Here is a 13,733-nt window from a genome sequence, read left to right as displayed (position 1 = left end):
AAATCAGTGACCTGCAAATACAGAGTGCAATTTCAAACAACACCTGAAGAGCGTATCTGTGCTACAAAAAGCTCTTCTTGAATGCCAAGGTGGGAGATTTTCAAATGATCACAGTGCAAAAATATAGCTACCAAACTTAAAAATACATTAAACCAAGAAATGGACAAGAGAGTGGGAAAGACAGAATAGCTGATAACCATATTTTAAAAGTCCATGTTCACTTTTACCTCGACAGCCCTTAAATTCTGAACTTGGAGAAGCAGTGCAATATCAACCAATGCTAAACTCTCTTTACACGTGCAGTTAAAACTCTTGGCAAATCATCAGATCTACAGGACTGTAGATGATTTCCCCACAAAACAGCTAAAGCAGAAGCATACAGTTTCACTGAAGCAATACCCTGACTAAGTGAACCCACAGCAGCATCTGACACTGGGTTTGAAGGAGGCAGGTTAGAGCAGAAGGCAAGTATCACCACTGTGAATTCTGCTGTAGCTTTTCAGTGCTGGCTTGTACAAGGACATAAATCCCAACTGTTGCTTCAGAGCTCTATACTACTCTCCAATCTACTAATGCTGAGGACAACATTCCATCCACTTCTAGGAGGACAACAAGAAATAGTGCAGGAAGCCATGGCCTTTGCTGAGTAAAGTGTAGATCCAATCCATTCTTATTGCCATAGCAAGACCATTAGCTAAAGGAGACAGACCCTTCAAGAAAACTATGATGAAATACAGGCCCTTCATTACTGTAACCTACATCAACACTTTGAGTCCACACAGACCAGTGAATGAAAGGAAAACTCCTGTCAACACAAAGTTTAAGTCTAATCCTACAGAGGCATTTTAAACATCCTCCCACATCAGAATATTGGATATATAGGGGGTAGATGTGAAAAGAGATCCTGTCACAGAAACCTGGGTTAAAAAGCATTGACACTACTATCTTTTCCTCTCCAAAAGGCAATTTCAGAAAGAGAAAAAAATAGAAACAAGAGAAGGTGACTTATGGATAATCCATAATAGTAACCTGTAGTTACAAACAATACATACAAACATACACATACCATCTGTTTGTAAGGTTTCTGCTCAGTTTTGGCCTGTCTGGCTTTATCGATATCTTCAGCTGTTAATCCACCAACAGAGGAGTGATCTTGGTGAAAAGCCCTATTTTGTCCAAAGACAGCAGCAAAAGGATTTCCAGGGTCCCTAAAGCCTCCAAATAACCTTGCATCCATTTTGGGAGGGAAAGGCTTCTGACCCAGGCCAGAATCTCCAGTCTCACCAACACTTTTAAGAGGTCCGTTTGTAGTGTAAGAGTAAGCAGGGCCCTCACTGCTGTGTTCATGAGGCTTGCTGGGGGCAGTAGAGAAGTCCCTCGAAGCATCCGATGGCTCTTGTGCCAAGAAGTCATAGTCTTTCCCAAAATCCTCACTGAAATTGCTTAAGTTCTCCTGTTGTTTGCCCAGTTCCTGTAAACAGTAATAGAAACATTTTAAGTAAAGAACTTAAAACCTGCTCCCTACTTATCCACGGTCCTCAGAAAAGGGCATGCGGTTTGGCCCAAAGTCAAAAAAGTAACCTGTTGAGACTTCAGCACATTCACAGCAAAATATGGGAAAAATAAAAGGAAGGGATGCTGAGGACATCCAGAACTACTGGCAATCTTTCAGCACCGCTGGTTGGGCAAATTCATGGGTAGATTCTCAAACACCAGTACCTGGAGATACAAGTCAACAGGATTGTAACCCTGCTGCAGTCAGTTAAGCAGTCAGCGTATTTTAGACTCTTTTCTAAACACTGAACACATTTCCTCTCCTTACAAAAAAACACCACCAGAACATCTTTGTGATTATTCAGCAGGTCTCATGCTATTCTGAACTTCAACAAGCAAGGGCAGAGGAGAAATCTGTTCGCAGGGACTGTGGCCAAGCACTGAGTGGCAGTTTCAAGCTTCAGACTGCAGATTTCTTACAAAGTTCTTTTGGCAGCAGCTTCTCAAGCAACTTTTACTCAGAATGCAGTCTTGTAGGTGTTTTGATGTGACCTTTCTTGTGTAGAGAAACATGCACAGAAACAGGAGAATATTCTCTCCCTTCTTGAATGCAAAAGACAAAGGCAAAACAAAACATTGTCCCCATAAACAAATAAACTTAGGATATTTCTCAGGACAAAGCTATTGCAAGCTTAGGTAGAAATAAGGTAACAGACAAGTTCTAGAATTGAAGCTTAAGGAGGCCTCCAGGACAGCCCAAGCTAATTACATAAAATATCATTAAAATCTCACCCATTAGCTTTTGTTTTAAAATCATTATCTAAGCCACATCATTGCTCTAAAGGATGATTCTCTTGATGTAGATAAGCGCCACTTTTTCAAGAGATGGCAACACAGCAAATGTGGAGTTCTTATAAATCTATCATCCTTGTGCCTGGTAAGAGAAGTTACTGCTTAAAAAGAAGTCTGGCTTCCCTTCTGATCCTCACTTGCAAGCCCGTTCTTCTGAAAATCCTACCTCAGCTGTGAGTGAGGAACACATGAATACCTGACCAATTCTGGAACACATCACCTATACCAATTCTGTAAAGAAAGGAAGCACAGTACCAATAAGTTCTAACAAATTCCGAGAGCTCATTCTCTTAGTCAAAGAAGAGGCAATCAATTACTGAAGTCTGAAGAAGAATTTAAATAACAAAGCTACCAGCCAATCTTACTTGATCTTTGACAAGATTAGGTAAGCAAACCACACTTCATCCTCAGCAGGCCATAAACACTGATTAATGGAAACCAGTACACTAGTAACCATCCTCTTACACTCCTGCCCAAGCACCTATGGCATACTGCTGATGTTTTGGACAATTCCTGGCATACTCCAACATCTGTAATAGTTAATTTAGTAACTCAGAGATCTAAGCTTATGATAGGATTTCCTCAGCTCTACACAACACAGAGAGTACCTGGAGGAAATGCCAAATATCATACTAGACTGTGCACATAAAAACTTCTCTTACCTGCATTTTTCCCCAGGCAGAACTAAACTGCTCTTCAGCAGTTGCCTGGAGACTCTTTGCAACGGTAACTGCATCGCCCCCAAGGATCACCTGCCGCAGCTGCCCTGCTTGGGTTTCCAGGACTGCTTTACTGAGCTTTGTCAAACCTTTCATGATCATGATGGCATCTGCCGCCATGATTGAACTTCTCTGCTGAAAAAAAGCACAAAAAAAACAACAGGGGAAGAGGTCAAGGAACACGTTTGCAACCTTGTTCACATCACCTAAGAGCTTGTGGCATATAGCAGATAATCTTGTTTCAGTTTGACTACCAGCTACCATGAGAATTTGTTTACAGCTCAGATAACACTTTAACCAGCATGAATGACAGCTAGTTACCTTACCAGGCAACGTGAGAGCTCTTAGGACTATCCACGAATTAGGACAGCATTCCAGGATTTCACACAAATATTTAAGTTACCAATGACCAGAGGAAGCAAAGACAGATGCATTTTGGCTACACGGCTAAGATAGTCTTAATTCTTCTCAAACACTTACAAAGCGTTAAAAGCATTAGTGTTTGACCTTTGATTATCAGGACATGGAACATGTTCTCAGCAACTGATAGCATGGATGAAGTGTACTGACAACTGTCACATCCCATTCCTGCCCTGGAGTCATGCCTGCTCATTTTACATAGCCAAATTTCTTCACCCTCACATCAATGAGTAAGCTTTATCTGCCCTCCAAAGGTTGTCCACTCAGTCCTCAACTCACTCTACTATTTTAAGTTGGAAATTAAGCAGGCTCAGAACACTCACCTACCACAACCTAGCATTCAATTTGAAGGTATCACACTGCAACGGTCTATCTTTTTGTCCATATCCCTTCCTGTTGGAGAGGCACTGACTCAGATTCCTTAATCAGTTTCAGTATCTTCAGATACAAAGCAAGAACTGTAGGGTGCAGGATGGTGTGCCTGTGAAGAACAAGTTACACTGACTCCTTTATGTGCATGGGAACTAAGCTCAGGCTCGAGGCACTGCCTTTCCTTCATGTCTGTGGTTCACGTAAAAGAAAATCAGGAGTGGCCAGGATATGCCTTAACCATACAGAAGGGAGACTTTCACCGTCTTACTTCATTCACCTCTGAGCACCAGAAGGCCGCAGATCTACGTTATTTTGTAGGCAGGTACCCAGACACCAATTCATTTTCAGAAGATAACCTTCCAACATCTACATGCACACAACAAACAAAGGTTAACACATTGGAGTGGTATGAGTGACACTAAGTCAACAGTCCACATGGTTTACATGCAACAGTTTACATGCAAACCACAAGCAGCCTTTCCAGCAAAAGCAGAGCCTGTCTCAGAAACATGTCCTATAGCCAAATTTTGTAAGCGTGTTAGGCAAATGTAGAGTAAGCTGTGCTAACTGGAGTGCTTAACCAGCAATGGTCAATCAGTGATCAAAATCAGCAACAACTGCTGTAGCCAGGAAGTACTGCACACTCCAGGCTTTAAAGTATGGTTGCTAGAAGGACACTCAAGTGTTAGCAGCATATCTAGGCTACAGTTAGCTCTAAAAATAAAAATGAAGTCAACCTAGGTCATTATTCTGTGGTCAACCTTACAAAGCCTGTCCGTAAGCTACAGACCTATAACAAGTGTTATTTCTCAATGTCTACAGCATTTAACCAATGGTTCAATGCTGCATAATGCACTTTGTAAACTTGAAAGCTGCCTGTCAGTTAAGGAAATGTATCCTGTGGACAGGATGGTCTACTTCTTCACATCTACAGCATTCCTTGCACACTTTGTCCTCCAGATCCTTCCCCAACAACCCAGCCCTCCTTTGGACACTCTCTGTCAATTTTATGTCCTTCTTGCACTGCAGCACCCAGACTGTACCTACTGCAGGAGCTGAGGCACAGCGCAGAGGGAACAGCCCCTCCCTGCACCCCATGGCACCACTGGGCCGGGTGCCCCCCAAGGCACACTGCTGGCTCATATTCAACCTGCCATCAAACAGAGCCCCAGGTCCCTTCATACAGGGCTGCTCTCCAGCCTCCAGTTTCCTAGACCATACACACATAGGTCAACTCCCAAAGAAATGCCTCCAACATATTTCCATGGAAACTGCAACAGATACAAAGAGCACAATGACTCTACTCAATAAAACAAATTCTCAGCTACAGAACTCTGCTTTTCAACATAATCATCACCACGAGCTCTGCATTTTCACCAGCAGTGAACAAGAGCCTGTGTGCCTCACCTATGGAAATCTGCATGGCCTCTGACACTGTGGGCCAACATAATAAAACAGGAGGCATAACTTTCAGAGGAACCCTCATACATCCAGGATTGCCCCATCCCAGTTGCAGAATCCAGCACTCTCCAAGGACATTCACTGACAGAGGCTAAAGAAGAGGAGCACGTTTTCAAAAGTGAGCCCATACTCTCTTTTCTTAAACAGGTTTGCACCTCTAGGCCATCTTCTTCCAGTGCCTCATCTTTTGAGCACCAAGCACTAGCCTTTCACAAAGCAAAGCCAGAAAAAGGCAGAGGAGGAAAAAAATTATACTGCAATGATTGCTCCTTCAGCACTAGGCATCAGGAGAAGGAACATTCACCTCTCGACAAGAGCTACACAGCTAAGAAGTACAACAAAAACTGAACTGATACTGGAGGCATTTTCCACAATTGGAAGAAGTCCCAGCATATCTGGCTTTGTAAATCCCTCATTTAGCAGGGCACATTGGTTAATTATCCTTAAAATGACACAGAAAGCAGACACTAACGAAGTTACTGTAGCCAGAATGAGAAAGATGACAAAAAACACGTGTTAGATAATCAAGGGGAAAAAAAAAGACTTCACACAAAAAATAGCCAAGAATTATTAGATTTTTTTTTCTCCCATAGAAAAGTAATAAGCACAAGTAAAAACAGGAAATATCAAAACTGGAAGCATGTACTTGCAAGGCAGAAGACTGATATGTAACCCCAACAGTATACACAGATTGATACCTAGTGTAGGCCAAAGGGATTGTTTTTTCCTTACACTAAGCTCTATTCATGCTACTATTAAATCAAGAAAAAATAGCATAAGCAAGCTTTATCAAAGCGATTTAAAGGAGTTGTCTCAAACTGAATTGGTTCCAGCACAGATAGTCTGTATTACATTTGACTTGTCTCCTGAGATTCATTATCCGGAACTGGCAGAGGAGGCACTTTCTGTATGCATGCACACAAGCCGTCACACCTGCACAAGTTGTCAGAGTGCCTGCAAAGCTATATCAAAGGGAGCTGACAAATGCCAATCAAGAGCTATTCTCCCAGTATAGGCTGTGTCACAGTTCCCCAGTTTCCATGGAAAGCACTCACACCTACAAGCAGCACTGACTGAGGAGACTAGAACAAAGTCATCCGCAGACACCAGACAAGATTCACAGAGGGCCAGAGAAAGGCAGAGGGGCTGATACAGGTTGGATACCACACTGGTAGGTAAATAGCTTCCTGACATCACATGAGACTTTGAACCCTATTGTAATGCCACACAACTAAACCATGTAATAAAGCAAATTGCCCACGATGCTCCTGTGTGCAATACCCACCCACCTAGCAAGCCACTTTCCTTCAATGAAAAGCACCATTTCTTTCCTTTATCAGCATGCCAACTACTGGACTGCAAGATTAGCAAGTATAACACAACTCTAAGTACAGTAACAAATAGCCTCACAACTGAGAGCTAACTAACAAATGCTGGCTTCAAAACATTTCTCCATCTGTCTCCCTTCTCTTCCCCATGCTAGCAAGTGCTCTACAAACATACAGGCTGGTCTGACTCCTAGACTTTCTTTTCCTCCCCCCCCCTTCTCCATAATCCTAAACAGCCAAAAATCTTATTCATATCTATACATACAAACACATAAGCAAGACAAAAATTAAACCCAAGAAGGTTTCTAGCTGTACAGAAATACACCAAAAATATTTTTTGAAAGTCTGCTTCCAAAAATACAGCTCTCTCAATGTAAGGGAAGTACTTCTCTGTCATCAACAGTATGTTACCCACACAAGAAGGAAACTCATCCACTGTCAATTCAAACAAACTCCACACACACACACACTGCTATGCAGTCGTTATGCAGTAGCCCACATTTCCCTCAGGTCTCCACAAAATTTCAACCACCATTATCTCCAACTTCTCTTTTAAACTAATTACAGTAAGGCAGACAACAATTACATGCTCATGAAGAAAATGATTTAAACAGTCTCTCTGTGTTCCGCCACTTCATTATTTCCATTACTGCAATCACTGCTATCTTAGTTGTATCTACACAAGGGCTACAATCCTGGTATCAGTGATAAAACCACACCGTAACACCAGACTGATTGTGATACCAGTATGAAACAAATAACCAAAAAAACACAACTAAATTCCCACAACCACAACAACAAGGCACAGATCCCACAAAAGAAGATACAGATCACCAGCTCATCAGCGCATTTGTTACGTGGCCACAGATCTACCAGTAGACTGTAACGTCAAAATAAGTGTTCATTAAGCTTTTCTGCAATCTATCTTATTTTCATATTCTTCCATTTCTTTTCACGTTTTGCCATAACAGCCCTTCCATGTGATCCTTCCATTCATGGCCTTTTTCCATTCCATCACATATCTCCCTACCAACCCCTTCATACCAGATTTCCAGGTCTCTGCTTGGACAGATTTTCAGTAGCTAGATTCCTTGGGTCACAGCTGACCATACTGGGCAGAGAAAACAGCATCTGAAGAGGAGGTCACCGTCATCCTCATCATCCCTTAAACTGAGCTGAAGACCTACCCTGCTCTCTTTCATTCTTCCTGCTCTCCATGTCTCATATGCACTTCAGCTCCAAGAGAAATTTGTTCCAAGATCCAACCTATTACAGAACCAAGGGCTCCTATATTTGACTCCTGTCACATAGCTTTGACTCAAGCCTCCTTAAGCTGAGTTCTTCCAAGTCTCTGACAGAGCTTTTAAAACTATTTTTGTACAAGAGAATTTGCCAATGCAATTCAAACACCTACAAAAAGCAGGCAGAAGTTGCTTACTCTCTAATCACTGTAACAGCGATACGTACACTGACAGAATTGGCTGCTTGGCAGACAAACGTATCTTTCCATCAAAATCCAGAAAGCTTCACAGACATTTATGGCAAAAGACAGCTACTTCAAAATCCAGCACGAACAATTTTCCCCGTAAATGGCTTGATACACAATGTAAGAGTGAAAAAATAATAATAATAAAATACTTGAATATTTTAGAAGTAAGCACAGCCTGCCTTATTTTAGGCACAGACATCAATGCAAAGTGAATGCTCCAGACCGACTGCTCTATTTACTTCTTTCTGGAGGCTGTCTGGGGTCATGCAAAGGCACAGTCGCAGCCACATGCCTGGAATGTGCAGCAGCTCTTTCTACCACGATCATGATCTACAAATAATTCACTCACAATTAAGATCCTAGGAAGGGAGTGCACTGCCTCATTACAGGCCACTTTCCTCTACTTCCCTCCATACATCTTAACACACTAATACATTCTGTCCCAGGCACAAGCTCTTCCCCACTACACTGAAGCAGTTTTGTCTTTGATTTTAAGGCCACCGCTCACTTGCTTTTCCCCAAGACTGAGCTCTGCCACTGTTCCTAGGTGATAAGTACATGCAAGGAGGGGACAAATTAAAGCTCTTTTACTTCACTGGCCTTTGACATGGGAATTATGAGGCTGACCTTTTTCCAATCCCTGCTTCACCCAACACTGAGGGCAAAGAAGCCCTTGCAGTCCATCTTCCTCCAGGAACTGAAGTAGCACAAACAAAAGCAGCAGACTATTCACTAGCTGTTCTTAGAGGAATGGATCAAAAGCTCTGTTGTGCTACCACTTAATTTCACAAATAATTACATTCATCCTCATTGATCATGTTGGTGACCACTGTGGCCCATCTGCCAGTTCGCAGAGTTGACAAGTTCTGAAGCATCCCTCGTATCAGTGCCACCATGAAGTATCCCTTCAAGAACAATGTTTTCCCACAACACCCACAATTTGTAAGATTTCTAACTTGTATTTATAAAAATATTACACTAAAGCTCTGCTGATCAAATCCAGATGTTTGCGCTCTCTCAGAGCCAGACAGAAGTTATCATCAAAGCTCAGCTCCCTGCTGGATGCCATCAGGATGCTGCACAGCCCCCTAGCACGAAGCTCTGCACAAGTAATCAACAAGGTTGTCTACTGATTCGGGTTGTTTGGGTTCTCCCCTCTCCCTCCATTTGCTCTCATATTGTAATTGTCTTTATTTCAAGTTTTAACTTCCTCAAAGCACACAGAATCCAATATGGAAACTGGAAACCAATACAAAAATTACGTTTCACAAACAAGTGAGATTCCTTTAGACTCAAATACATCATTACTTAAGATCATATTCTTGAGAAAAACAGAAGTTCTTCCTCTCTCACTGAAAGGCACATCACTCTTCACTAGTAGGTCTCAGAGAGCTACACAAAGGAGATTAATTTGAAACTTCTCTATTTTAGCAGATAGCAGGTAATTTACCCAAAGTCACAAAGCACCTCAGTGCTGGAGCTGGGAAGAAAATCCCTGTTCTGAGCACAATTCTTACAGTATAACTCCCCAGTAATGCAGAAAGCAACTCAGATTCATGACCAGTTTGCCAAGTATCTTACTGGTATATTGTTAACAGACATATTTAAAGGATTAAATGATGCACCAGCAAAGGTTTTCAGTCAAAAACTTTTTAATTATAGCTTACTGGAAAACTATATACACCCTGTAACTTTATTGTAAAAATATCTCCCTATGTGCAAGATGACCTTTTTCTAATAAGCCTTTCTGTAGAGGGAGACAGAACCGTGCATGTTATGTCTCATCACTTTAAGAAGTCAGGAATAGGGCACTCCATACATGCACCTTCAGGTGGCACAGATGCATTCTCTGCTTGCACAGTGATCAGAACCCCTCCGTTATCATTGTGAACAGCAGGTCAAACACCACAGCCTCCCACTATTGATTCTGGAGGTGTGCTTATCTATACAGATCTCGTGCCTTTCAACCTTGCCCTGGAAACTAGGGTTATGATCAAATTTAGAAACTTACACGACAGGCTATTCATAGACCTCACATAGTTTGGGCACTGGTAATGCTTCTCCTACTGTCTGTGTCAGAACCTCTCTGTAAGAAGAATATAGGATGCAACAAGAGGTCTGTAGGCAAAAGAGAATGCTTTAAGAAAACACAAATTTATCTCATTTTCATCAAAAAGGAGGGGCTTATTGGGAAAGTGAAGATCAAAGACAGTTATGGCTGCAGTGACAACGAAATGATGGAGTTCAAGATCGTTAGAACAGCAAGCTCACTACTCTACACTTCAGAACAGACTTCGGCCTTCTCCACAGATCTGCTTGGTAGAGTTTCATAGGATAGAGCTCTGGAAGAAAGAGGGGCCCAAGACAGCTGGTTGATATTCAAGGATCACCACTTCCCAGCTCAAAAGCAATTCATTCCAACAAAAAGGACAACAAGTAAAATTGTCAGGTGACCTGGCAACAAAAAGGAAGCCTACAGTGGAAGCAAGAGCAGTAATCTGAGAGAAATACAGAAATGGCCAGAGAACTCAGAGAAAGTTACAGCCCAAATGGAATTGAAACTGGGCAGGCAACAAGAAGGGCTTCTACAAGTACATCAATTACAAGAGTAAGACTAGGGAAAATATGGGTCCTCTCCTGAGGGAAACAGGAGACCCGGTCACATAGGACAGTGGAAAAGCTGAGGTACTGAATGCCTTCTATGCCTCAGCAAACCAGCCTTCAGAAATTCCAGGTCCCAGAGGCCAGACTGAAAGGTTGGAGCAAGGAAGATGGAACCTTGGTGGAAGATGATCATGTAAGGGAATACCTGAACAAACTGGACATTCAGAAGCCCTTGGGCCCTGATGGGAACCACTCATGAATCTATGGTCAATTATGTCAACAGGGAGAAGTGCCTAAAGACTGGAGGAAAGCAAATGTTAATCCTATCTTCAAGAAGGATGATCCAGGGAATGACAGGCTGGTCAGCCTCACCTTGATCCCACAGAAGATGCTGAAACCATTTCCAAGTGCACGAAGGGAAATCATCAGACATAGTCAGCAGGAGTTCACCAAGAGGAAATCATGCTTGACCAACTTGGTAAGGTTCTACAACAAAATGCCCAACCTGATGCACAAGGGGAGAGCAGTGGATATAGTCTTCCTGGTCCTCAGGAACCTCATGGTGTTCAACAAGGAGAAGGGCAAAGTACTGCACCTGGTGAACAATGCCTGGGGCCATCCAGCTGGAAAGCATCTTTGCCTGGGGGTCCTAGCAGACACCAAGTTGAATATGAGTCAGCAACATGCACTTACTGCTAAGAAGGCTGATGGTATCATTGGCTGCATTAGGCAAAGTCTTGCCAGGAGGGCAGAAGAGGCGATCCATCCCTTCTATTCAGCATTTGTGAAGCTGCATGTGGAGTGCTGGGTCCAGTTCTGGGCATTCCAGTACAAAAGAAACATGGATATATTGCACAGGAAGAGTCCAACAGAGGGCTTCTAAGATAGATCAAAGGACTGGAGCACCTCTCCTAAGAGGAGAGGGATAGGAACTGTTCATCCTAGTGGAGGCTGAACAGAGATCTTATCAGTGTGTACAAACACCTGATATATATGTGCAAAGAGGATGGAGCCAGACTCTCTTCAGCAGTGCTCAGTGCCAGGACAGGAGGCAATGGGGACAAACTGAAAAACAAAGGGTTCCATCACAAAGCACTTCAGGAGTTCACAAAAAGAAAGAATCATTTTACTTGCAGCCTATTATTCAATCTTTGCCAGTCCCAATCACTGAGCACTTGGATTGTATCAGACTGAAATGAAGATTTAATACTCCCAAATGGCATAATTCAGATAGCAGAAGAGCTGTGACATTTCAGAATACTACATTAAGCCCTTTTACAGTACATTTGCTCAACACATCAAAAAAGCACGGTATACAGCTGGTTAAAAAGGAGACCTGAATGACAACAAAGAAGCTACATGAAGATCTAATCCACACACATAGAAAGAAAAGAAAAAAAAAAAAAAAAGGAGAAACTGTAGAGACAGAACAAACACAGTAAGAGAACTTCATAAGCAAAACATACTAACTGCACAACACAGAACACTCCTGGGACCGCATCTAGTTCTACCTTTTATGCTGAGAAGTGCACCAAACACTTCAGGTACACAAGAACTGGGAATTTTAGATCTTTGCTTTAGCTCCACACATCTCTGCTGACTGATAAAACACAAATGCCTGACAAACAAGGCATGAAAAAACAGTCCCCCACTTGCCTGTAAAAGGACTGTTGGAAGACCTGATGCCAAAACAAGTTCTTGCTGCACAGATCCAATACGAGCTATTATTAACCTGCTCTAAATATCACAAATGAAACAAGCAGAGTTGCATTACACAGCACAGAATTCTCCTTGACCGCAACAAACAAGGTGATGAGCACTCAGACAGTAAACACGTCAGGGAATTGTCCACATCTGACCTTTTCTTCTACTTATCACACCACTTTATTTTGGACAGGGAGATGCCTTCAAAGCACAGCCGGCAGCCTATTTTTTTTTCTCCTCTCGATTAAGACTGGGCAACACGCTACTGTTTATTTTAAGCATATCTTGCTCAAGGTTACTAAGGTCATTGCTAACAGAAGAAGCATTTACAAAAGGAAGAAATAAGTCCTGGGGTGTGTGGAGTGAGCAGATCCACAAGCACACGAGCCACTGCTAAACTTTCTCTTCTATCTATGCAAAAGTGAGAGACAAAGTACTTATGACACAGAGGAAAAACGCTAGAGCCCCAGTGCTCTGCTGAGGTGATGGATCTGCTTACAGCCCTCAGCTCCAAGCAATTCCCGAGCCCCTTCTGAAGCCCCTCATCGACCTGCTGCTGACTTTGACCACAATCTTCCTGCACCCGGTGCTGAGAATCATCTTCTGTACGCTGAGAGCACATAGCCCAGCTCAGCGGAGCAATCCAAAGACAAGAGATAATTCTCAGTAGTCGACAGGTTCATTCCTTACAGAAAAGAAGTTGGGTTATTAAAGGAAGAACCTTCTACACCTTTGCCTTTCGTCTTTGCTGAAGCACTGGGTAAAGGCATACGCTTATTCTTACGAAGCCCTCCTGCCTCGTTTATTTTCCCTTCAAGCGCAGCGCAGAGTTCGGGCTCCGTCCCCCGAGGCACCGCGCCGCTCCCACCTCCGTTCCCGCTGGATGCAGCAGAAACGCGGCGGCTCTCAGCAACAGCAGCCCTCCCACACGGCGGGCATTCCTGCACACGCCGGGACGGCCGGCAGGGGAGGCCGGGCGCCCCGTAAAGCGTCGAAGCGAATTCCGGCCTGGAAGGCCGCCCCGGAGGCCCGTTCCTGCAGCTCCTTCAGCACCTGCAGCCTCCCGCACCGTCCCACCGCTGGGATCGCCGGGTGCCGACTCGCCGGGTGCCGACTCGCCGGGCGCCGCCTGCCTGAGGCCGCCCGCTCTCCCCGTGCTCACCTGCCGCCGGCCAACACGGCCACCTCCACGCGCCCAGCGCCGCGCCGTGTGCCCCGCGCGACTGTTTACGGTCGCATCCGACCCCGGCCTCCGTCCGACATCGGGCCCCGCCCCCTCCGCGCTCTCAT

At 43.6% G+C, this 13,733-nt stretch overlaps 1 protein-coding gene across 2 annotated transcripts in view; it reads right to left on the bottom strand.

Moving 5' to 3' along the window:
- Positions 1-13,717, bottom strand: part of COQ8A (coenzyme Q8A) — a 33,763-nt gene extending 20,046 nt beyond the window's left edge. Inside the window, exons 1-3 of one of the 2 annotated variants that reach the window (XM_048936768.1) lie at positions 13,606-13,717; positions 3,009-3,200; positions 1,067-1,471 (exon numbers count right to left, since the gene is read on the bottom strand). In XM_048936768.1, the coding sequence (XP_048792725.1) occupies positions 1,067-1,471; positions 3,009-3,185 (582 nt within the window). In that variant the 5' untranslated portion in view covers positions 3,186-3,200; positions 13,606-13,717. The remainder of the gene's footprint in view (positions 1-1,066; positions 1,472-3,008; positions 3,201-13,605) is intronic. The other variant, XM_048936769.1, reaches the window with a different exon arrangement.
- Positions 13,718-13,733: the final 16 nt, after the last annotated feature.

This window comes from Lagopus muta, chromosome 2 (genome assembly GCF_023343835.1).
Source record: "Lagopus muta isolate bLagMut1 chromosome 2, bLagMut1 primary, whole genome shotgun sequence".
Classification (NCBI taxonomy): domain Eukaryota; kingdom Metazoa; phylum Chordata; class Aves; order Galliformes; family Phasianidae; genus Lagopus; species Lagopus muta.
This window is presented reverse-complemented; position numbering and strand designations above follow the sequence as displayed.